This window comes from Tyto alba, unplaced genomic scaffold (assembly GCF_018691265.1).
Source record: "Tyto alba isolate M040663 unplaced genomic scaffold, T.alba_DEE_v4.0 Super-Scaffold_6, whole genome shotgun sequence".
Taxonomy (NCBI): domain Eukaryota; kingdom Metazoa; phylum Chordata; class Aves; order Strigiformes; family Tytonidae; genus Tyto; species Tyto alba.
The window spans coordinates 38,475,850-38,501,862 of NW_024881327.1; the positions used below are offsets into that span (position 1 = coordinate 38,475,850).

General features: G+C 38.8%; 2 protein-coding genes and 1 long non-coding RNA gene across 4 annotated transcripts in view; 1 reads left to right on the forward strand and 2 right to left on the reverse strand.

Annotated features, from left to right (window-relative positions):
- NCAPG (non-SMC condensin I complex subunit G) overlaps positions 1–7,352 on the reverse strand; it is a 33,023-nt gene extending 25,671 nt beyond the window's left edge. The window contains exons 1-5 of one of the 2 annotated variants that reach the window (XM_032984561.2): positions 7,000–7,352; positions 6,300–6,506; positions 5,204–5,432; positions 3,499–3,644; positions 2,465–2,549 (exon numbers count right to left, since the gene is read on the reverse strand). In XM_032984561.2, the coding sequence (XP_032840452.1) occupies positions 2,465–2,549; positions 3,499–3,644; positions 5,204–5,432; positions 6,300–6,506; positions 7,000–7,110 (778 nt within the window). In that variant the 5' untranslated portion in view covers positions 7,111–7,352. The remainder of the gene's footprint in view (positions 1–2,464; positions 2,550–3,498; positions 3,645–5,203; positions 5,433–6,299; positions 6,507–6,999) is intronic. The other variant, XM_032984562.2, reaches the window with a different exon arrangement.
- Positions 7,353–10,414: 3,062 nt separating this feature from the next.
- LOC122154882 lies at positions 10,415–14,474 on the reverse strand. The gene is made up of 3 exons (XR_006167017.1): positions 14,369–14,474; positions 12,674–12,762; positions 10,415–10,693 (listed from the first exon to the last, which is right to left on the reverse strand). It is a non-coding gene; the product is annotated as an uncharacterized LOC122154882 (long non-coding RNA).
- FAM184B (family with sequence similarity 184 member B) overlaps positions 14,399–26,013 on the forward strand; it is a 39,350-nt gene continuing 27,735 nt past the window's right edge. Inside the window, 2 exon segments of the mRNA XM_042807897.1 lie at positions 14,399–15,119; positions 15,121–15,198. Coding sequence (XP_042663831.1) covers positions 15,060–15,119; positions 15,121–15,198 — 138 coding nt within the window. The 5' untranslated portion in view covers positions 14,399–15,059.

The following is a 26,013-nucleotide window of genomic DNA, read 5'->3' on the forward strand; positions in this document are numbered from 1 at the left end:
CAATTATTCAACTGGATTGTGAAATTTACATAAAGATACTTTAAGCACCTCCTCCCCACTGTCACAATGAACAGATAGTTTCTGGATAAGTAGAGTACTACTTAATCAAGGGAAAAAGTATTTATGGGAACAACTAGAATGTGTACATCATTAATACATACAACACAGATTTAAGCAGGAAAGCAGAAAGGCTAATAGTTTGGTGGAAGTAAAGACATATCTAGGGAGCGATACAAGTATGCTCTTAGGACCTTTTAGAAAACAATCTCCAATATAAAGGAAACAATGAAATCCACACACGCTGACAACACTCATCTTTCCTCTTGTATGTAACACGATAATAAAGACAGCTCTTAAATATAATCAAGAGTTCAAAAAGAGCTGTAAAAAGGCCTTGAAAGAGCTAAATTAGTGTCCTAAGAACGATAAACCTCTCCAAGAAGGTGAAAAGCATAAACTAGTAGGATGTAGTAGAACGAAAGAGAATGAGAGGGGAGAATTGACAGCTGTATGCGCCCTGAAAAACAGAAGACAAATCTGGATTATATATTCTAGGTCTCGTTTGATTATAAACCTTGTTCTAAGGCCAATATGGAAAAACATCCAAAATTTCAACCTAGCAAACTTGAACAAGTAGGTTCCTCTCTTGTTAGCTTGAGAGTTACTCAAATGAGCAAATTCAATAAAGATAAATATATTCAAGGTTATAGAATTTACAAAACAGATCAAAATGAGGGAATACTAGTGGATGTATATATAAATGCAGCCAATTTGGAACATGAACCTCCTGTGCCCAGCAAAGAGCATATGAGATCAGTGACATCAGTGAGATTACATACCCTGGCAGGTATTTTCCCTTGTGATTCTAGGTGTCAAGAAAAAGAGCAAGTCCTCAATAGCTGGGATGAAGAATTATCCTAAGAAAGAGGTAGACCTGAACAGAGAAAGGATCTGCTCTGGATCATAAAGGCAGTTCTTTATGTCGAACACCTCAATGTCACTGAAATGTAGGCCATGTAGAAAGTCTGTACCTTCTCAGTCAGGGAATAGAACAAATCCTTGTTCCTGACAAATGAAGGATCACAGGAAAAAGTAGTGAAGGTAGGTTCCCCCCGTTTTGCAAAATAACTAAAAGAGAAACACATTCATCCTAAAACAAAATAATTATTTGTCAAGTCCAAGTATTGTCAGGGATGGAGGTGGTGGTCAGCAGACAAGCAGCAGCTAGTTAGGTCAAGCAACAAACTAGTATACTGATAAGAAACAGTAATTCAGAAGATAGGGTTTTCACTGCTGGACTTCAAAACCAAAACCTGACAAACTTTATTAGACTACTATAGAACAATTCAGGGTTGGTGGGGAAAAATGCTAATTAAGAACTATACAGAAGGAGGACTTCTAAGTGTAGTTCTATACAGCATAAGAAAGAAAGTACACAGCTGATCCTCTCTTCCTTTGCTGTCAAGAACATACTAACATGATCCCCAAATAGCCAAAAAGAAAAGCAGCTCAAAAAGACATGCATACATGATACGCATATAAGGGCTCCAGTTACCAACAAACACAGTACTTTTGGTCTTGTTCTCTAAGTGAATATCCACACAGGTTATATTTCTCATAAGTTCACAAGCAGCACATCACTAAGCAAGGAAAATTCTCAGAGTAAAATTCAACAGGGCTTAGTACAGACTTTCCAAACAAACTATGTGGATTAGACAGTAGCACTTAGTAAAACTGTCAACTTTTATTTTTAAATTAATGTAATAATTGCTATTGTTGTAAAAAAAAAAAAAAGTTCTATGTAGGCAGGCCGAAATCGTCTCAGTCAGATGCATACGACCTTTTGATCTTTTGGCAACACCACCACATGCAATTATGGGTACATTCTGAATGGCTTTTTATATAAAAATGACACAGTACAGAAGACATAAAAAAGAATAAAGCTGCCTCATGGTGCAATGAGGGTCAATCAAAAATTCATTCAAAAAAAAAAAAATCAAGCTAGTTAAGCTAAAAACTAACCAGCTGAGAAGATTTCTCTCCAAAAGCACATAGGAAACATTTTCAAACAATTATAAAACTCATATTAATGTTTACATTTAAATTCGTTAATATATATATTAGTTTAAAAAATATCTGTAATGAAGCATGTTTCAAAATACAGCAAATTAAATAATTACATTATTATTCTTTTACTTTAATAACATTTGGTCCTATTTTAGAGCTTATTGGTTTTCAAGGTTTTTTGAAAGTGCATTCATTTTCTGGTTTGTCCACTATAAAGGGTCTGAAAAAACAGAGTGGCAAGGAGAATTTCTTGTGCTTAAACATTTCCTGGTACCTCATGACTCCTTTTCAGCTCCGTATTATTGCCAGCACAGCTTCCACATAAATCACCCCCAAAACATTTGAAAGTGTTCTCTTAAACATTTGAATTAAGATGTTGAGAAAGATGATCTCTTACCAGATCTGTCATTAAGTCCTTGTTGCAACAATTTTACTCTCTGTGCTATCGACAGTGCTCTCATATGAACTTTTTCTGACAAAACCTTAAAAAAAATTAAGGCATTAAAATACATTTCTAGAAATGGTAATAACAGAATTCATTAACTACCTGTGGTCTTAAACTCAGTTTTATCCATCCACAGAAATCATAAGACAATAAAAGCCTGTATTATCTGTACCATCAGCACTGTACCAATACATTAACAAGGAGATTCTTGTGCATGGAAGAAAAGGTAGAATAAAATAATGTAAGAATAAAGTTAACAACTAGCCTAGAAGCTTGGCAGCTCCACTTCAACACCTGGATATGAAAACCATTCTCTCTCTTTAAAGCTCTGAGAGTAATAAATACCTGCAATGAAATGACTGAAGCGTGTACTTTTCTTAAAGCCTACTAACACATACATTCAGTTAAAAAACAGCATGTAATCTAAGTTAAGAAAGAACACAAGACAGTTCTTTGTGAAGAAATTGAACATTTTATTTTGAAGATCTTGCCTAAGATGCCCACACAAGAAACATACATGGTAGCATACCTTCTTGCCCTTAGCTCTACGTGTAAACATAAGTAATTGTTGATACTTCTCAAAACTGGAATACCAAAAATAAGGAATTTCTTTACACTAGTATTGCTGTGATCTTAAATTTACTTAATTTCTTTTCTGTTATTACATAATAGATAAAACTGCTTCACAAACATCACAAAATGCATACATAGAAAACAATAGATTATATACAGAATTTCTACTTTTACTGTCCGATCCTGAAGAGCTGAGTCCTGTCACAAAAGCAATTTCTATTAAGCAAGTTCTGCAGTCAAATTCAGGGGTTTTAACTTCAAAACCTGTAATAAATCACTCCCCCTCAAAATTCTGGTAAGTGAAAATAAATTATTTAACTGTTCTTAGTGTTTAACCAGTAACATATAACTAAAGATGTAAAGCCTTTTCCCTAGGTAACTCTTTGAAATTAATATTAAGTGATTCAATTTACCTCATATGCCAGCTTCCTCACAGCTTCCTTCACATCCATTGTGCGGCCTATAATTTTTGGCAAAGTCATTGCTGATGGAGCAATACATGACAGCACTGCACGCCTCACTTCTGAATTTGAATCATTTTCAAGCAATATGTTGTAAACTGAAAGTAAAATAGTCATAATAATGGTTTCATAAGAATTTGAAACATTACAGAAAACCAGAAAATACTCAAAAAAAAAATAGCAGCTGTTATTAAAATCTCTCCCCCACTCCTGCATAGCTCATACAAATTTAGGAAATAGTTTATGGTCACAACCCCAAGATTTTATGGCAGTTACGTTCTGAGCTATGATCTCAAAAGAAATTCAACTATGAAAATATTTGCAATCATAAGTAGGATCTTCAGTAAATATCTCTGGAAATTGCTACTCTAAATCCCACCTATAAATAATCACTCTGTCAATCACTGGACAGAAAAAAAAAAAGCTTCGGAATGTTGGCTCCTTAAGATCTCTATTCACTGGCTATATATCCTCATTACCTTTGAGGTCAATCCTCAAATTCTTCCATAAATGGAAAATCACAATCTCCATTTACCAAAAGTCAAATAGTAAATCTTTTACATAATGCTTTTTATTATATTCTTGAACCTTCTTCAAAATTAAAAGCAATAACAAAAAGAATTTAATCAGAGAATACTTGAATTCACCCTCTTGATCTGTGAGACAATGACTGACTATGAAATTTATGTGCCCCTAAATAAGCAACTTACAAGGAAACACTGAGAAAATATAATTTTAAAGAAGCTGCAACTAACTCTCTTCACAAAAGACAGTATGTAAAGTTTAAGCAGGGCACAATTTACATAACAGTTGTGCTGGTGCAAACCTACAGTCCATCTGCCTTGAGGCAATGGAAGTAGAGGGTTAGTGAAGAATTATACCATACAGAGAGAAAACCACTAACAGCACAAAAACAGCATCTAGAAACCTGGGTTCCAGAGGTGCTGATTTTGTAAAGGAAGGGATCCATAAATAAGATGAGATTTGCAAACAAAAAAAAAAAAAAAAAAAAAAAAGGGGGCAAAAAAAGCAAAGGTCAACAATGTCAGTAGCCAGTTTGCCTCTCATGGGGCCAACAGCCATAATGTGAGACAAAATTAGTTTTGCTATTATAATCTCTACTCTAAGAAATTTTGTACATATTCAATTAATAGTACAAGATAGTCCTTACAGGGTAAAAATTGAGCAAGCATGTATCGCATCTCCACTTCAATTTGCAGCACACCATTATTCTTACCATCCTTCAGTTCACAAAATAGCCCAAGCCCAATACGATTTGTCTGTCATTTAACTCCCGGTCAATCTCTCCTTCAAGAAGTTCTGCCTTTTCCCCTTGAACATGCATAACTCTTTCATCTACAACCTCCCTTGGCAAAGAGCTCCACAGTTTACGAATTACAAGGCTCATGCAATGGTTTGGGTTGTAAGGTCCCTTAGAGATCATCTAGTTCCAACTCCTCTGCTATGGGCAGGGACACCTGCCACTAGACCAGGTTGCTCAAAGCCCCACTCAACCTGGCTTTGAAGACATAATACCCACTTGAATACCCTTTAAGATTTGTTTACTCAGTGCTTAAAAAAAAAAAAAATGCTTAAAATGCTTTAATGTAAATCAACAAATGTTCTTAAATAAAAGGAAACACTCAATATTACTTACTATTAACAACAGGACAGTTTTCATCCTTAGGATCTTGAAGCCTAGATAGGGCCAAGACAGCTTGAATTCTCACATTCGAAAATTTATCTTTAAGTCTAATTAGCATAGCTTCATTAATTTTATCAAATAAGTCGTCATCAATCTGGGCATTCTCTGGCATATTTCCCAAAATCTTATTAACAAGCTGACATGTTCGAAACCTAACCGCATGGCTGTTTGCGTTGTGAGACTTGAGCAAAGGGAAAAAAAAAAAAAGAGTATTCTTACAATCACACTTTCCTTATTTCCAACATAAGGCTATTAATATGCACATGCAAGTAGTTAATATTCTATACAGTACATGAAATATGCACTTCTGTATTTCAAAAGCTTTTCCTATTTATTTTTAATAAGATTAAAAAGTCACAGAACTGGAGAACAATTATGGCCCATCACCTGTATCAGTAGTACTTTACATAATTAGCAATGCCTTCACAAAGGAAGAAATGTGCTTACCACTCAATGTAGACTACAGTACATTAGCTACCTTGCTGCTCTGCCTCCATAAAACATTTGAAGAAAAAAAAAATATTGGCCATGACGACTAGCGATCTTGGCCTGACCAATAATTTTGTTATGTCAAAACATTAGTTTAAGAAAATGTAATTCTATTTCTTTTCATGGTATTGGAACTGTTGATTTTCTTTCTATAGAACACTTGCAACAAGCAGAAGGGAATAACATATGCCAACCATACCTGTTAGAATAGTATTTTAATATTTTTACTTGTCAAAATATAAACTCGTTTCCACGACTTCACACTTACAAATGCACCTACAGTAAAGCCTATAATGACACCTGACAACCAAATAAGAAAACCGTTCATATTTTCTCATGGACCCAACTTTTGAAAAACAGCTATTGGGTTATTTAGGAGAGTGTCATGGGGTTTTTGGGGTTGGGGGAGGGTGTTCTTACTCATAAAGCACTAGCTTTGCCTTGCTTTCACTTTTTAAGTTCCAGTTTCTAGGTATCATCTCCAGTGTCAGCAAGTTATCCCTACTGCATGAAGTTTTAATTTGCTGTGTTAAAGATTTAGTATTAAGTGTTACTGTACCTTAAGCAGAAAGTTAAACACATAACTCAGAAGTAAATGATCTCCTTCCTCCTCACTACCATCCTCTTTCTCCACTTGATAAAATGAAGTGACAAACTGAGCCACAAAATTGATCACTTGTTCCACTGCTGGTTCCCGTCTGTAGATAATCATAGCATACTTAAGGAAATGAACGAATTTTTCATTAAAATCTTCCTTATCTTCCAACTGAAATAAAAATAAAAATCAAACGCCAACAAAAGATAACTACCCATTCATCTTTTAAAAGCAGTACTACATAAAAAATAAAATTGACAGCTTCCATTTAAATTTTTAAAGCACTGTTGTGCACTCTTCACTTAATATTTTGCTTTAACTTCACAGCAGGCATACGTTTTGACCACCGGGCTCCATTCTGGAGTTTACATTTACCTGCTAACAGGTTTCAGAACGGCAATCAAAACCCTCATCCGTTATTATCCTGTGACACACCTACTCGAGTATCCAAACACCTTCCAGCAACACCATTAATAGCTGTCGTGGGCTGTTCTTACACCCCTGTCAGCAGGAAACAACTGTGTGTAATAGGTTAGCGTGTGGCTCGGGGTCTTTTTAAGTCGCAGGGCTCTTCTTAGGCACACTGGCCTCAGTGCTTGCTTTAAGGGAAACAAGGCGCAAGAACCCCCTCGCAGCCGCTAGCACGCCCCGGCGGCAGGCGTACCTGATTATAGGTGCTCTTCAAAGCTACGACAAGTTTCGAGTGGTTCTTGTAAGGCTTCTGGGCCAGCTGAAAGGCTTCTTTGATTTGCAGAAGCTTATTTTTTGGTCCCATGGCTGCGGAGCAAGAGGACGGTCGCGTAACGACTCCCGCTCCCGACTCCGGTAGCGCCGAGCCGCCCCGGGAAGCTCCAGCCGCAAGGCCGCTCCGGATGGCGGAAGGAGCGCCCGCCGCAAGCGGCCAAGCACTCCCGCCCAACGGCCGAACCGACCCGCTCCAGGCGCCACCGGAGACCGTCCCCGTGATGGCTGCCGCGCGCGCACCACCAACGGCCGCGGCGCCCGCGCTCCCAGCTTCAAATTCGGCGCGAGCGCCGCGCCCAATCTCGCGAGAAAGGGTAGGCGGAGGGGAGGGGCGCGCGCTCGACTCCGAGCGCTGGAGGCGGGGCGGGGCGGGGCTGGCAGCTGTTAGTAGGGGGAGGGCTGCGCCGCCATCTTCCTCCGGGGCGGGCTGGGCGCGGCTGTGGCCGGCTTCGCCGCCGCAGTTTGGGGCGCCCTCGCGGCGGGGATGGGTGTTCCGGAGGCGGGCTCGGCGTCAGCCCTGTCTGCGGCTGAGGAGAAGCGTCGCGCGGGCGGATTTCCGGAATGCGTGTTGGCGCACAGTGGTTGAATGAGCCTGACAAACCCTGTTAACTGCCCTCAGCCACTCTCCCAAAGTCCTCTCCGGACGTGAGCGTCTCGAAAGATTAGTATAGTTGTATTTTGTAAACGGGAGCCTTACACCGACGCAATTGGGGTAGCAAGCCAAGAAAGCTCAGACTCTGTATAAAAGTAATAAAAGCTCTTTGGAAAATGGTTATCCAATGAGGCAAAAAACGCTCAGCTAGTCTATCTAGACCGAGATATGTTTGCTTATTTTAAAGTTCACTTTTGCTTTCTTTAAAGACTAGGGTAACAAAGGGGATTAAGTTCACTAGGTAACTGGTTAAGTAACTGGTTACTTAGTTCCGTGGGTCAGCTACCTAAACTGAATCCAACTTGCAGGCTGTGTTTCTTATTGAAACATGCTGTTTTCTATCAGCTGTAAGGGGGATTGAAAAGATTGGGTGGTAGGGATAACTGATTTGTTGGAATGCATATTTGTGTTCCTTCCTGACTGAATCTTTTTCTAGTGGAAATTTACCCCAAATTTTCAAGAATTTGTTGTGAACCGAGTGTTTTCCCAGAAATCCTTTAACTTGAAAATAGTAAACTATCTCATTAAAACCAGGAAAGATAACTAAACTCAAACTCCGGAGACATGTTACGGGTTACAGAATGTACTGAGAGACAGGGACTAATAATGAGAAGCAAAGCAGGGGATGATTAGCTGAGAGAGAACATTCTGAGCATGTATTAATTACAGATTTACAGACAGCATTCAAAAATGTGAACAGAAGCTGTGGACACTAGGAACTTAAGGTATTTGATGTCTATATGCGTTTGGGCTTTAAGGAGTGATTATTGCAAGTGATGACAATTATTTAGTAAGGACAGATGACATACCATCAAATGACAGTAGGTCAAGTAGATGGAACCCATCCTGTTAAAGGGTCATTTTTTACTTTCTAAGGAAAAAAAAAAATCAAAACAAACGACCAAAAACAAACAAACAAAAAAAACACTAACAGAATAGATAAGCACTAGGGGTCAGTCTTGTTCCAGATCTGAATCTTCCCAGTGCTTGAAGAAGCAAATTTTTATCAACAAAATAATTGAATAGTTTTCTCTTTACAACTGTGTCAAGGATTATGGGGTATATGAGCTGTATGTAAAGAATGGAGGGCAAGAGCAGGAGAAAAATCTATTTTATAGATAAAAATAAATTTTATAATCATTTATATATGTGGCCGAGGTTTTTTCCTGATGTATTGTACTACATACATTTTTGTATGTTTAAAACAGATACTTACTTTTTAAAAGTGAGTCATCTGTATTTTGCATTAACTTTTAAAACATACGGATCTGGCCTACTCCCCTTCTGCTCCTAGAAAGCAGGAAATGGATTCTATCTGCACAAGTACAACAGTAACATAGAATATCTTGTAAACTTTTTTCTAAAAGTTTTTATTTTATGTTGGAGAAATAGTCACTCTACAAAAACACTATAATCAACAGCAAATCCTCAATGAGTTGGGGTATTTGTAAGGTTTCTAGGGAAATATGATGTATAACCATCTTTCTATTTAAGGTAGTTTTACTGGACAATTAACATCCTCTAGCTTTTTTCCGCTACAGGAATCTCTTTGTGGAGGATGGAAACAGGAAGAGAAGAGCTGGTAAAACTTTATGATTCTTGTAGCTTTAAAAGCCCAGGACTTTTAAGTGAAACTAATAAAGCAAACTGAATTATTTTTGATTCACCTATGTTTGACAGCCCATTTGTGCCTACCTGCATCTCAGGTCTGCAGATGAGCATTTTCCCTGGTGAATACCTTGCAGTACCTTATGATGGATTTCATCCAGATTGTGAGAATTATTTCTTCCAGGCTGCTTTAAATACTTCTGCTAGGCTTTGTACTTCTAGGTAGAAACAGAAGTCTGTTATGGCAAATTTAATTCTAACCCAGTTGGACATACTGGCTTTCGGGGTGAATATGCCACAGGGATCCAGATTCCCAGTATCATAATTGGTATTTCATGTGTTAGGTATATGACATGCTGACGTAGGATCACAAATGTTAGCCATTTAGACTTTGCTCCACATAGAGTGTAACAGTCTCCCTGTGATACCAGACACTTTGTTCAGCTGATAGAAGTGTTTGCTCTCATAGATTTTACAGGTTATTTTTCAGGGCCTTGACTGCACTAATAAGCCTTAATGGCCCCTGACCAGCCTTACCTGGGGCCCTTGGCCACGGGCCCAGGAACCCCATTTCAGCTCAGTCCTGGGCCTTCAGGCTTCTGCTGAGCTAACTCACAGGGCTCGGTAAGGGCCAGCCAGTTCCTGAGGGGTGAACGCAATGGCTAACTGGGAGGACAAGGACCTCACCAGCAGCACAGGCCCAGAAGTCATGGCCTGTTGGAGAATGGCTCAGAGACAAGGGTCCTGAGCCCACCGAGCAGTTGTATGATCAGAGCCTGTTCTAGGGGCTGATGCTGGGCCTCGCTGATGCTGGGCCTCACTAGGGTTTGCCTGCAGCTGCTCGCAGCTGCTGATACATGAAGAATGTCAAGGACGCCTCGGCCTTGTGTACTGTGGTGTGTCGAAAACAGGTTCAGAGGAATTAGAAATAGTGGCCTGAGAAACTTAGTGTTATGAGAAGCTTGTGCTGTTAGCTAACTGCAAGTAGGTGGACCGTGCGAATACGACCTTTAGAGCTTAAGCCAATCAGCTAGTGACTAGTAGGCATAATAATTAGCGTCTGTATAAATATATGTACCCTGGACTAATAAAGGATACGATATATGATGCTCTATCACCCACATTGAGTCCGTCTGGGCGTGTCGTTCCTCCGTCGCCCGCAATGGCCAGTGGGTTTCACAGTTTTTTCAGAACCTTGGACGGTGCTGCAGGCTCTGGAGGAAATGGGCTCTAAAAATTCAAGCTTTTTTTCCTTGTGCTTTGAAATAGTGACTTACCTGCTATGCTGTGGTCTACTTCTGGTTGTCCCTGTCTACTTCTGACCCACTGTTCTAGATCCTTTCTTCTGTCAGTCCTGCTGTGGGAGCAAGTACACAGTGCCACAGGGTAAGCCAAACTTGCGGCCAGTTATTTTGTTGTAATTTTAGATGTAGATCACTGGTTAAAAAGAGGAAAGTTGTTGCTATCTTGTTCAGTAGGTGTTCAACAGCTTTTATAGCTGATGCATCTGATTAGTTCCAGTTTTTATAAGCACAATAATATTTCATCCGTAATTGGGCTATCATTATGCAGTAGTAATCAGAGGTTCTGTTCACCACATTCCTCCAACACTTGTGTATATGTAAGTCAGCTATAAAATTGTATATACATTTTTGAATAGTTACTGTTTTCAGTCAGTGAGGAAATCAGTAGCACTTCTGGTGGTTTTTGAATTGGACTCTCAAATCCTCTTTGCTTTATGAGGTGGGAAGGAATGAAAGTTATGAAGTAGTTACATAGAATATTTTTTATATTTATATAATTATAGATAATACATATATGTACCAGTGGTAGAACCACTACATACTTGTCCTTTTCTTGCATTGAATCCCAAAACAAGCTTTATCCAAAGTAGGATAGTGAATTAGGTGAGCAGGATAACTGCTCTTAAGAGTCTGCTGACTACTACTTATTATCCTTATTTCCTTTTTTTTTTTTTTTTTCTTCTGTGAGAAGGGAAAAAAAAAACCCAGTCCCTGAACTCTGTGTTCTGGGGTCAAAAAGCTACTCTGAGACCAAAATTAATTTAAATGGAGATCAATAATGAGGATAGTGATTTATTAATTAAATTAGAATCTCACTTAAGGATGCATGTTCCTTTGTTGAGACACTAACTTGAGAAGTTTTAAATCCATTTTATTGTTACAGCTTTGTAATTTGAAGCATACTGTGACAGTTAATGACTAACACTATTGTTCCATTATTTTCAAATGCAAATTTTATCGGACTGCAGAACAGTAGAGTGTAATCTGGGGGATCAGTTTAACTTTGCCCTCATGTATTTAAAAAAACTAAGTAAAGCCCACTTACTTCAGTAGCACTGGTATTTGGTTAAAGAGTGGTTGAAGTAGGCTCTATATTAATTGTGTTTTTAAAAAGCTGTAATATGTTAAACAAAAGCATAAACTTATGTATTAAACATCTGCAATAGAAATATCTTCTTTATGTCTTAGAATTTGGGAGGTGTGGATCCTTTGATAGTAGCTAGTCTGAAGATTTCAGAAACTGTATGGTCTGCATATTCAACAAGCAGGAGGTGCCAAAAAGGGAAGGCTTATAGTCTTTTAGTCATATGTTTAGTCATATTATTTTTTATAATAACAAGGAAATTAGCTAATGTATCTGAGCAGTAAAGCTATAAACCTGTGCACACTTACTCATAGAATTACGAAGACTGTGGTGACATGATCTCCTCTTACAATTTACTTAAAAGTAATGCAGCAATAATAATTCAGGCAGAAGTGTAGGTGTGTGTTTTCTGGTTAGACTTTTAATTTTTATTTGAAACTGTCTTTGCCATGTATTGCACCAAGTTCATAAACATTCTCTAATCTGCTTATGTGTTCCATGTGGTTCTCGCAAAACCCCCATTGTATAGTACACACTTAAACTATGCTTTGTGACGTTCTTGCATTGTCATCTTATCTATAGGTGATCCCTAGATCAATAAGAAGAAAAAAAAAAAACAGGTCAAATTCTAATTGAAAACTGTCATTATCTGCTGAAATTCTGTTATTGAAACCAAGAGAGGTTTTTGAGTAGTGAAACTTAGGTTACCTGTGAATTTATGTTCTGTGGTTGCATTTGCTAGTGCAGGAGATCTGATTGAAGCTTTTCCAGTGTTTGAAGTAGTGACTGACAGATCTTGTCTGGACTCAGAATATTTTACCAGTGACAAGTTATGCTCTGCTAAAACATCTTGTACCAAAACCTCAAGTTTTTCTGTCTAAGCCCCCAAAACACATAAAGAGCCTGCTTGAAAATATCTCAGTGGTTTATTCCTTTCCCAGTGTACCTGAAGATCTGTGCTACTGTGCTCTCTCTGTGCCTATGTAAGTGTCTCAAGTCTGTCCAGCCATACGTTCAGGGCCAGTGTGTCCTCTGCTGTTCAGTAGAAAAAAAAAAAAAAAAAAAAAGAATGTTACTATCCATCTAGTAGGGTCATAACCCAGGTAACTTACTGTAAGTAGTTCTAAAACCTTTTGTATTTCTCTTAATTTGCTTTCTATTTTCACTCAGTTTTACTCTTTTTCTTAGGAAACAAGGTGCTAGGAAATTGCTCCAGCCCTTTGTGTTCTCGTTTGTCTTAATGAGCTTGTCAATTTTACATATAATTAAGTTCCTACAGATTTTTCCCTCAAATTGATGACCATGTAGAGAATCATAAAATCCTAGAATGGGTTAGGTTGTTAGGGTCCTTAAAGATCTTCTAGTTGCGACCCCCCAGCCACGGGCAGGGACACCTGCCACTAGATCAGGTTGCTCAAAGCCCCGTCCAACCTGGCCTTGAACCCTTCCGGGGAAAATACATTATAACCATGTTAACTGAATTAAACTTGAGTACATGTCTTATCAGATACTGGACAATTAACAATGGCACGTCCTTATGCGCTAGTCATAAAAAAAGTTTCAGGCAGTGGCATCTTGGACACTAATGCCAGTGTGTGAGGAAACTATACTTAGTCATTCCTGTGTGCAAGACTTTGTTTCTTACCTTTTCTTGTTAATGTTCTGTCTGGGCTAAACTTCTCTTCCCTGCTTAGCATCTCCCAACAACTGAGACCACCTTCATTTTCCTTCCTAACCTTTCCCTTCTCCTAGGCTGCATTTCTCAGTCCGTCTTCATTTCCTCTCACTCCTAGAGTGAAGAGTCTTTCTGCCTCCTGAGATTGAGTCCCACCTTTCCTCCCAGCAATTAAAGGGTTAGGTTTCTCTGTCCCAAGGTTTTCTCTTCTTACATCTTCTCACTCCTCCTCTCCACTGATGCAGGCATTCTTCTTCTACCCTGATCTTTTTCCTCTTGGAGTGTTTATTGACAGTACTTTAGCTCTTTTTGCCCTCACCAAGGATTTTCCCTTTTTCCTTTCGACCTGCCCTTAGCTGACACCAGATAATCCCCCTTCCCTGTTCTGACAGTCCCAGGGGAAGCTCTTTTTCAAACCCAGCATTAGCAAAGTGGAAGCGTCTTGCCCAAGAAGGACAGAAAGTCCTGCCTGGAGGCGAGACAGGAAAGCTGCCTTTCCTGCGTGGGGAAGAAGCAGCCTCCCGTCCCCCCGGCTGGCGGTCACCGGGCTGGCTGCAGTGACACCTCAAAGGGGTATTGAGCAGCTCCCAGGCTCTTCCCTGTTCTTCCTCCCTTTTCCTCTTCACCTCTCTGACTGCACCCTACTTTGCCTTCTCCTCCTTCCCCTTTCTCTTCTAGAATTGTTTAAACATGCCTACTAACCATTTTCTTCTTTGCATAACACTTTCCTGAAGCATTCTTCTTTAAAAACCTCATTATCTCCATAGCTTGCCTTTTTTTTTGTGCCTTTTTTTCTGCCTTTTCTACCCTTTTTTATTTTTACATGTGCAAGCCTGGTCTCTTTGAAGAGAGTGAATGGCTTGCAGATGAAAAAAAAAAACAAAAAAAAAAAACAAACCAAAACCAAACCAAAACCTGTAATATTGTCGGTTTTCTTCTGGCACCTTTCCCATGCCTTTAGCGTACCTGCAGGGATCAGAGCAGTGTGTGGGTAAGGCGGGCGGAGCGGATCCCGGGCGCTGCTCTCGGGCTCAGCTCAGTGCGAGGGTGCCGCTTAGCTGGAAGAACCGCTCCGTTCTGCTTTCAGTGCAACAGCAAAAATTGAACGAGGTTTTCTTCATCACATCATTGGTCCATTCAGATTTTGAGAGGATTGCCAAATTAACAGACTTTATGAAAGGTGCCAACACCATCTTTTCTGACGACCTCTGCAGTCCTTCGACAGCCCAGGAAGGCAACGTGATTTAATCTGCAGACGATCTCTATAACGGATCCCCAGCAACGCCTGTGCTGCTGCCTGTACGACTCGCTCAGCATTTCCCGTGGGGAATTTGTAGCATCCAGCCGCTGGCATCGTCTCCCGGCGGAAGCTTAACCATTTGAAGAGGAAGGGAGGGGGAAAAAAAAAAAAAAAAAAGTCCCAATCAGGACGTTCGCACATGCTGCTCTCTGCCTCCTCGGCTGGGTGTCGCGCTGAAGGGCCGGGACATCAGCGGGGGGCGGGGGGCGGCGGCTGGGGCTCGCCCTGCTCGGGGCTGCCGTTCCCCCGGCGCTCCGGGGGGCTGGGCGCCTGCAGCCCGCCGGGGCGGCAGCGGAGACGGGGTCGCGCTACCCCGAGGGTACACACACAGACTTGATTCAAATATTTCAAGCCTAAATGGCCTCTGGCATAAACAAGGTTCATCAGACCGGGACTTGCAATGGATCTAAAGCCGCTCGCAGCAGCTCGGCAGAGGAATGAATGCAGTCAAGAAATGCACATGAAAATGTGCAAGAAGATTGCCCAGCTCACTAAGGTAAGTCGCTCTGTTGCAGCTTTCCCAGGGAGGTGAGGCTGCCCTGGCCGGGGCGACGGGGCTGGCTCGGAGCTGCCTCCTCTGACAGCCCCTGTCCCAGGGGAGGGAAGGGAAACCGGTCCTCTCTTGAAAGGCGGTTGCTGAAAACATCGGTGTGCACAAACCTCCTTTTAGCCGGGTCCCCCGCGGGTGCTACGGACCAAACCTTAGAGGGTTACCTTGGTGGGTGCCGATCGACGTCTCGCCCTTAACCGCTCTAATTAGCGTGCAACAATAGCGAGAAGAGCTCAAGCTCTGCGGTAACATCGGGTTGGTTTGTATGCCGCTCGGAGGGATTGATAGTATCCGCTTCCCCCCCCCCCCCCCCCCCCCAACTAAGAAAACGGCAATTCATTTGCATTTTATAGGTTCTCGAGTAATATGGTTGCAAAGCTGCAGCCGAACTGTGCTGCTAAAGTAGAATATTACTTGTTGTCTTATACTTAATTGTTTCTGATGTGCATAAAAGTAGAGATACTTTAAATGACGTTCGTTGACAGGAGTTGGAAGAGGCAGGACTAAATTACGTAGTGTATTGCAGTAAAACTTTTAGTCAGTACCGAGCTACACTGCAAAAATATTTTGAACGTTTTCCTTACCCTGGTAATAAATAAGATAAAATCTGTAGGAGGTGGCAGTTATCTTTTAACCTATTTTTATGCTGCACCTTTGTCAGGGAGAAAAATCTATTTCCTACCCTGGTTTACTAATACAGTTTTTACAGGTTCTGTAACCTCACTGCAACTGGTAAAGATATTTTAGCAATGAAAGAACGCTGACAGTGAAAAATCACTGACTACAAATACAGGTCAAACAATAGGAAATCATTAAGATGTTCAAATTAGAATGGCTTACTAGTTACAGTGCCGGTATTCCCATCTAGTGATGCCTGCATGTGATAAAGTATATCGTGTATGAATACATACACAAATGCTACCTATATATACATGTATACTTGCTATATTATACGTACTGCACTATATTAATACTTACTTTACTGGTGGTTTGTTTGTATGTTTGTCTACATATATATATATATATATATATATATATATATATATATATATGAGATCACTTTTATGATCCTTACTTTTTGGCCATAAATGCACACATTACTTACCATATATCAATGTATTATTATTGTTGTTATTGTTACTATTATTATTTTGAACACAGATACGTTTGAACAAGTCTGTAAAAATTCTTAGAGAGAAGCACTTTCTGTTCATTGATAATGTTCCTGATTCCTCAACCACAGTGAAATAAATGTACATGGAAGGTGACTGTAAATTAGATTAAGATGTCTTGAGTTGTTCCCTTGTTTTTGGTCTGGTACTCACTTGCTATCTTTGATCAATTTTGCACACTAAGGAAGATTTTTCCATAAGTATCACTAAAAAAAAAAAAAAACAAACAGTATTGCCTTTGCTAATAGCAAAGCAATAGATGGGTCTCTAATTGCTAGATTATACTTCACAGTAACAAGAGTTGAGGAATCACCAGCTCCCTCTTTCTGGGTGATCAACAGCAGACTTGGAGCATATTGATGAGATCTGTGCAAAGAAACACTTGTTCAAAATTTTCAACTCTCAAGCTAAACTAATTTTCTGTAGAGATTTCTGTGCTTTCCTTTTCCTATAAAGTGATTCTTTTTAAAGTCTCTCTGATTTCAACTACATTTTGAGGAAAAAAATATCTCATTCCTTTCTGAAAACCCTTAGTTTACTTTATAAAGCTTGTCCTTGGGTTGGGGAAGAAAGTTCTGCTATTTTAGCAGCAAAGGGGGGGGAGAGAAATCACCCCAGTGCAAAGTATCATGGCAAAATTTGATTGCAGTATGTTTTTCAGATGCTTTTCCTAAATCTCTACCGTTAAGATGTAGATGGAGTGTTTTCTTAACTTTTAATAGAATTTTCCCTCTGGATACTTTTCAGTCATCTGAAATAAAGATGATTTATACCTGAAGCTCAAAAAAGTACTTCTGAAAAGCAAATCATTCTGTTTTGGAGTGTGGCCTTTAGGAACCAATTTACTCTGCAATAACGCTATACTTACAGAGAACTCATGGCAGAATTGGAATTCTAATCATAAGATTTCCCTTCTAAATTTTGGGTAGAGTAATGGTGTGCCAACAGCAAACATTGGAGAAGCAAAATCTGACACCAGATTAGCTGAAAAATGGCTATATGGAAAACTTGTTCTAATCATTTTGGCCTAGGAACTTTGAGAGCTCCCTTTCGAATCACCGTTTTCTTGGCTTTAATACAGTTGGGATAATTATAATAAAATACCTCCTAGTTTTAAATTGCTTTCCTTTTATGTTCTAATCTAGTATGCAATACTGCTGTCTGTTGTTATATATCTGCCACTTCCTGTCCCAATGATGTTAGATTTTTGCTGATGGGGAGATAATGATCTAATTTACTCATCCACTCTGCATTGTGCCAGGAGAAATGAATACAAAATGTTTAAATTAGGTGTAGGATACAGAGCTTGACTTACCTTCTGTTTCTTTGTTACATAGTCAGTAGTGGCTGCCTCCTACGTTCAAAAGCAAAGGAGGGTGTGCAGAGGCATTAACAGCAGAACCAAACTGGGTGAGGTGACTGAGTTTCCATCCTTGAATGAAGTGCTGATTACACTGTAAGGCATGGGTTGGTACAGGGAGTTGCGAAAGGTCATCAGGACACAGAGATCCTGAAAGCTGCTCCCATTCTACTGCCCTGCTATTTCTGCTTTTAGAGAGGTAGAATACAGTTTTCATACCTTCAGTCATGCATTATTCTGTTCTGCATCTTTTTGGCTGTGGCAGCAAAAATACAAACCTTTAGAAATATTTTGTTTGCTTTGGACAGCAAGCTATTGCTTTTTGTGGCCCATTTATCAGCATTTTTAGATACTGGGCCCTTCTCACAAAAATTGACTTTTTCCACTGTTGACATGTAGAACATACATTGTTTTGCCACAATGAGCAAAACCAATGAGCATGTTGGAAGCTCAGTCAGGCTCCCTATTCTGCTCTGCCCTCCTCTTTCCCCAAAAGTAAAGTGGCCTTGACATTTTAAGACAGAAGTGACCACAGTTCCTTGTTTACCATTAGCCATCTGTCTGCCCAAATCTGAAGTATACTAATGAAAACATGGCAGAGTTTTATTGATGTTTAGGTTTTGCTTTTAAAGCCTCAGCTCACTGTGCTAAATTAATATGTGGGACAACCAGGTTTTGTTTGAAAAATACATATATTTTTTAAAAGGGTATATTGAAAAGTGCAAACCGAAGTTTTTTGTTCCCATGGATGCAGGTAAAAAGTTTAAAAGCCCTGGTAAGTTTAGTGATTTTGGATGAGAGCTGCTTAGGCCTTCTGAATTTTGACCTTACAGTTGGATAACATTGCAGCTATTTCCAGATGGGCTATGCTTTAATTTATGAACTTACAGAAATTAAACCAGAAACATTTTGCTTGCAAATGGGAATGTCCATCTGTAGTTGTCATTCACATACACGAATCACACATTTAGTTGGTAGGTACCATTCTGCAACACTAGTGCACTCAAATTAATAGGGACTTGAAGTTAGTGTATTCTGATTGGAGCAGAATGCATGACTTTGTACCAGTAATTAAGGTTAGACTTCTCCATCAGACACAGGACCCTTGGCATGCAGTTTTGTGCTAGCCTGTTCTTTGTGTTTCTGATCTGTTTAGCAATAATATGGAGTTTAAAACGAATGGTGACTTCTATAAGGCACTTTGGGTGTCACTCCCTGCTGCCTCAGGCTACAGATTTCTAACATCCATTGGCTATTACAGGATTTTCATGTGCTAAGGGATTCTCAGGACAGTCCTTTTTACTTGAAATAGGATGAGAAGTGCAAATGAACTCTTCAAGAGGAGTGCTGAGGAGAGAGGATCAGCTTTCATTGAAAAGGCAGAGCAGGCAGGGCTGGCAAGAAACAGATACGCTGCAGATACCCAGCAGTGCTCCTTTTCAGACCTCTGCCAGTGGGGCTCAAACCAAACCTGCTGTTCTGGACTAGAGTTCTGGAACCAAGCCTAATACAAATAACTAGGATGGTGATATTAGCTGGTGGTCAGAGAGCTACCTAAGCCACAAAACGGTTCTGTTCCCTTCTTAGAGACAAATTCCTGGATTCCAATGGAGGAATGTTTTTAATGAAAGTAGATAGATAACCTCAAACTCATTTCCCTAGGGGTTCATCTGACTCTATGTAGGGAATTTGGGAGCTTTGTAAGAAGCACATATTAAATTGCAGTATTTCTGGTCAAGTAGGTTGTTAGTCAAAAAATCAATCAGTCTGGCAAAATTTTGTGTATGCATGTTGGATACTGTGAGTTCTGACAGAGGAAGAGAGTGCCGATGCAGGAAAAAGTTAATTGCTGGTAAAACACAATTAAGAACCCTTTTTTCCTTCAGGGGAAAGAAATGTTAAAGGGGAGCAAGTGTGTTCCTCTTTTAGAAGCAGCAACATAGGCAGATGTTCCTTAATGACTCTATGTGGAGGAGTTGAAAATGTTACACATCTGACTGGTCATCACCACCAGTCACCAGGAGGTTTATTGCCCCTCAGCTCAGTCAGCAGTGTAGAAAATATTAACATTATTTAATAAGCTTCAGTGGAAAATCAGTCACATAAGCAAAACCCACTTTCATTAGTTATTTGGGAAAGGATGTCTGACTTTTGCACAGAAACGTATGAGATACATGCTCATATTTAGTTCTATTAGCTTCACTCTATGGGTGGAAGTTTACGGAATTAGCAAGTGGCCTGGTATGTGTGTGAGGGCATAGACTGTTTACACTACTCCAGTGTTATGAAACATGACTGTATAGAAGGTCTTTTAACCTTTCATGGTTTATTTGCCATTTTTAAAAAAAGGCTGATAGGTTTAGGAATGAAATATGATAAAATTCTTACAGCATACACTGGAAGCACCTATCAGCTGTAATGGAGCACTCCTGTTGTCTACTCATGTTTCTAGTTGAAATATGTTGCCTTTTTCAAATAGTTTAAGCTAAGTTGATTGACCTTATTTACTGTGATGTGTTAACAGTACTCAGTAACCAATGCTGACTGGCTCAGCTGAAGTGCAGTTAGTTGTTACACTACCAGAGCTCTCCTGTGTGCTTGAGGCTTTTTGATCTCTGTTCTCCAGGGAAGTATTCAATATTCTACTGAAATTAACCAAAATAGAATAGCATAAAAACTAGGATCATGCTTTTGGAGCAACAATATTTTTCCTTTGGGCAATGATTATAAAAACTGTTTTCCATGTAGGCAAAGAGAGAGAATGTTTTTATAAAGCTGCTTAAATTACATACTAACAAAGTCAGCTATCAATATCCCTATATACTTTATGATGTATTTGTTTTTGTTTTGGTTTGGGTTTTTTTGTACATTTTTCTATCAGGATTTCAAAGCTAGCATTATTTTTGCCTACCAGCTGACAAAATTGTGCCGACTAAGGTTTCTTAACTTGCTGTCTCTATGTTTTCCTTACAGGACTAAAAGGGAACTCCTCGATCATAAAATCATGTGCAATATCATAAAATTATGTTGATCAACTAGTCAAAAGCAGTATCAAAGCCACTATTTCTATTAGGAAGAAACCTAGAATCTTGTTATTTGGATGACTAGAAATTGTCATTAAAATTAATTCAAGGTGTAAGAATGACATCTATGTATCGGAATTACCTTCTTACCATACAAATTTGTCACTGACTATACCAAGTTCACAGAAAATCCAACAAAATCAACAATTCAAACCTACTTTATAATGGAAGCTACATATTAAATTCAAGTCACTTTTTTGAGGAACCCTAGTTAATGTTTATATACAAAATGTTGTGCATTTTATTAACATGCACATGACAGGCGATAGGTAATAAAATATCTAGTGATCCATTAATTGCACAAAAGAAAATTGTAAGGTTATAGTTCTGTCTTTTCTTCGTGGGTAATATATAAAAGTACTGTTTTCAGTGACACCATAACTGTACCTCTCACCTAACATTTTCTTTAACCAGTATGCAAATGCCAATATTTTACAATTGAGAAAATTATATCCAATTTAGAAGTCAGTGCCAACTCATCTTAACACATTCTCTCTTAAATGTTCTAAAGCTGTGCATTTAGGCTTTTGAACACTTCAGTATTATGTATGGTATATAAAATAGTTTTTTCCATAAAGTATCCCTGCAATGCGCCTTACAGTCCTTGTCCCCTGAATTTTGAGATGAGGAATGTGTATTGGAGAACACAGCTCCCTGCCCAGCTGTGCACCCAGACGTGTGAATGCAGTCAGGGAGTGGCTGGGGAGTAGAGTCAAATTGGAGTAGTGGCAAGTGCCTCTTGGTCATTCAGTGCAGTCATTGTTCACGATATGAAAGTGACAATGACAGAGACCTGTGGGGCTTAAAGCTTTACATTTTAATGCTTAAAAATGTAAAATTAAAACATAAATTAAAATTAGCATAAGCATTAATATTTGGACTAGGCTCTTACCGTAAAATCATAGAATGGCTTGGGTTGGAAGAGACCTTTAAAGGTCTCCAACGCCCTTGTACGGACATCCTCAACTAGATCAGGTAGCTCAGAGACCTGCTCTGTTTATTCAGACCAATTTAAATTTCTCAGACTGTATCCACTTTTTCTGACGGTAAATGGTGGTTACATTCTCTTGGTTTTGTGAACATCGATGTGGCCAACACAGGTGAGAGCTGATGGAGCTTCCTGAACTTGAGCTAAGGCTATGTCAACCCAGTTGCATGTGTTTGCAGCACAGTGCTGGTTCATCTGATCTGCCTTTTTGTAGAACTTGCATCCTCAAAGCTTGTTAGTTTCTGGTTATAGTTTCCAGAGCTAAAAGCAGACAGACTGTTCTCAGGGAGAGACTGACACTGGGAGCTGTAGCTGGGTTCTCAACTCTGACTTTGAGCTCATGAACACCAATGAGTGAGTATAAGTTGGCTCTGAACTCTTTGCATCTCTGACTTTGATAATATCCACGATGCATGGATAGATAGAAGTTTGAGGGTTGGGAAAATTTGGAAAAATATTTTTATTAACTTGCTTATGGTGAAAGGCTTGAAATAAGGTATTTTCACTGTTTCATAATTGACAGTCAACACTGTGTTGGTCTGTGTTGATTCAAGGTAATTTTAGTGTACTATCACAGTGAGTGGATAAATGAACCATGAACTGTATATATATTTCTTATAAAAATAAATTTACTTTTTAGTATTTTTCTAATGAATGGGATGGTAGTAGGCTATGTAATCTGAAAGCTCACGAAATAAACTTTTGGTATTTCTTTCCATAACTCCAGTTTTTGAAAACAAAGTTATTTTAGCTGGAGCTGAACTTTTATATAAAAGGAAAATAAATTACTTTAGCTGTGTTTTTTCAAGGTACTGAAGTTACACCCAGAAGACTAAACAATCATAAGGCAAATAAAAAAAAAAAAAACTTAAAAATAGAAACAAAATTCCTTGTGATTTTAAAGATTTTTTTTTTTTTGTAATTTTAGCTTCTGAAACAATTCTGGATGTTTGGAGTGCCAATTTTTTTAAAATGTAAACACATAAATGGGTAGTGTTATCAACAGTTGCTGCAACAATTGGGATGCATAAAATTATTCTGTGCTTTCAGGAAGCCGCAGAGGACACGAGGAGAGAGATATTAGACTTAGTTCATGAGGTGCCTGATCATATGTTACAGCAGTATCCTTCAACTGAAATCATCATAGGTGTAAAATTGGATCAGCACTGTAGCTAATCGTAGCCTAGGCCTGTACCTTAATTAAAAGACATTCATCCTTATTCAGTGTTAGAACAAAAGGTACTTACTAGAGTATTAATTAGTAAATTGTGGGAGTTGGTTTTACTTTCTAATCTGTATAGTTACAGTGACAGAGGAGACTAGGGGATACAGAACCATTTCTTTCAATAACTGAACTTACTTTTAATAATTTCTCTGTCCTTTGCTTTAAAAGAGACCCTTTTAAGGCTAACATGTTTAGATACCTCACTCCGCTCTTGTCTGCTAGGGAAGTAGACAAGACAGAAAACCAAATTCGCCTGCAGGTGAAGATAAGATACTACTGCTACTAGTGAAAAGAAGGTGATGGGTCACCTGGCCTCAGTGAGCCTCTACAAGCTAATTATCAATTGAAACTTGTCTACTTCCCTGCTTTGTTTCTGGTGCAGCTGGGAGTACCCTGATGAGCAACTCCCTCCAGGGTCTTTTCTCTTTCTTGTGCTTGCCTTTTTTTTTTTTTATTTTTTTTTTTCTCCTTTTAACCCTTTCTCACTCAGGAAGGATTTGGGCCTGAAGAAAGAATGCTTACAAACTTTTGCCTTTCTTTGATTCTTATAATCCTCACTCCTCACTTTCCATACCAAACTGTCTAACTTGTTATTCATTTAGTAAAGCAACCAGCTAGAACCATTCTTTTCATTATGATAGTCAGGGTCCTACAAGAGTAGTGTTTAACACTACTGTAGGAAGACAGAACAATCTTTTTTGGTTTGAATGCTTTAGTTTTGTCTTCAATGATCAGGTGCAGTTGAATGTTTTCCTTTTTGTTATTTTACATCACCATAAAGAGGAGAAGGTAAATGCGATTTAAATTTACAGCATTTGGGGGATAAAATAGGACTAATAAGATGTATTCATATTCACTGCACTGTTTATGTTCAAGTGTATGTGTGTAATAGCATTTCTACCAACCTGTCATATAAATCTCAGTTGCTGTAAAATGAGTGCAATGTTTCTCAATACATTCAGTTTTGGAGAACTGTAAGGAGGCAGTAGCCATTGGCTAGTAACTCAGAGTAATGTAGCACTCCTTTAATTTGAAATCAATTCTGTATTGTCAAACTGATCAATTTTAGAGCTGCTTTAAAAAAGTTGTTTATCAACACAAGTGTTAAGAGGTTTATACCACATTAGCTAGCAGTATGTACACTTGCAAAGTACAGATGCTGAAATAATTTTTCAGTGTTTTTTCTTCCAGTGCATAAAGTTTCATCTCACATAACTCCAGTCTCCTAAATGAGGTATCTGGAATAGGAATATACTAGCAATATTCGGTAGGGTGTGAAAGGCATGTGTAAGGGGATTAAATTTCATAAAGTACAGAGAAGCTGCCCTCTAAAAATTAAATCTCTTAAGAAGGTTAAGATACTGAGGAATCAGTTTCAGCACTCAAGCTTGAAGATTAAATTTAAGGGCATGCATTTTCAAGTCAAAATTCTTCATTGTGATTCTAGTCGCTATTGAACAGAAGTGTTGGAATAATAGATAGAGCAGGGAGGCCAGTTTCTTCCATTCTTTTAGATAACTCACTTAAGATGTTGGTGATGGTCTACTGCTCGGTGGAATTTGGGAAATCTCTGTGATTAAGTCAGACTTAAGAGGAACCCAAATTCCACCATCAGGTTGAACACAACATAATATGAGACAGGCAGTGCTGATTTACTAGATAAATTCATGATTAACAGTGGAAGTCTTTGAGTCACAAAGGCCGTGTGTTCATCTCTGCATTGCAGGTGGAATGAAACACAGAAATGTGATCATCAACATCTGACCTACTTAACTGAAGTTGCCAAAACTAACTACTGGTTATTCTAAACGCATGAGCAAAACTAATCTTCTCCATGTAGTTTTTATGTCCTGAACAGTTAAGAGAGGTTCATAGAACAATTTTAGTTAGTGGGGAGAAGGGACCTGCTCAGTATCCTGCAGCTATTTCTGTTTCAAGGAAAAATGGTTAAACATAACAGAGAGGAATTAACAACATATAATTTAGGGGCCAAAAATATATGTATATCTAAATGTACACAATGGCTTCTTGTCTGCTTGTCTTCTGGTATATGATGCTGTTACTCTCTCTTGTCACATATTTATCCAGAAATGTATCTAGACCATGTTTTACATTTGTGACTTCTGAAGATTTCTGTACTTAATTCATTACTGCCAGGGAGGAAGTTAACTACACACAAGATATATTTGTTTGTTTGCTTTCATTTATGGGTGACTGAAATTCAGTGTTATACAGATAGCGCAAAGAATGATTATACATAACTAGGCAAATTCAGTAATTCTGGAGACATCCTCGGGGCTTATAAAACACAGACTACAGATTTGTGACACTTATTGTGGTCAAGACACCTATTGGTGTCTCAATTGAGGCTTTCCCCGAGGAAATATTGAAGATTACAGGTGCAGATTTCTAGTATAGTTAAAGAATTAGTTGTGACCTTGCTTCTGTATATATTTATGTACTTAAGACTGTTATTTTCTCAAACATTGTCTAGGAATCTTTTGATTAACCTCTGTGGGCTCAGGCCAGACTGAAAGTATGGGTCATAACTTGTATACAGATTCCAAACCTAGTTTTGTAGAGCAGTAAGTTCTCTCTAAAAAAAAAAAAAAAACCACAACCAACCAAACAAGTGGAAAACCTCCACACATACGTCAATGCATACTGTGTTGTTCCCCTTGAGTTAGATAGCCATGCCCAGTAGAAACTGCATTAGGCCCCATGTGGCCAAATGGGGGCCTGAAAAAACAAGCATGTGTCTTTTCCAGGCAGTTACTATGCTTTGCATTTATATATAAATGTCTTGTAAGCTTAACAGGCACACTTACTAGTTTTGACTCTGAATTCTTCATTTCAGTCTACTGTGGTTTTCTCATAGCATTTTCTTTTCAAAACAATAGTAGCTTGTTTGTGAAACAGCTTCTGTGAGACGT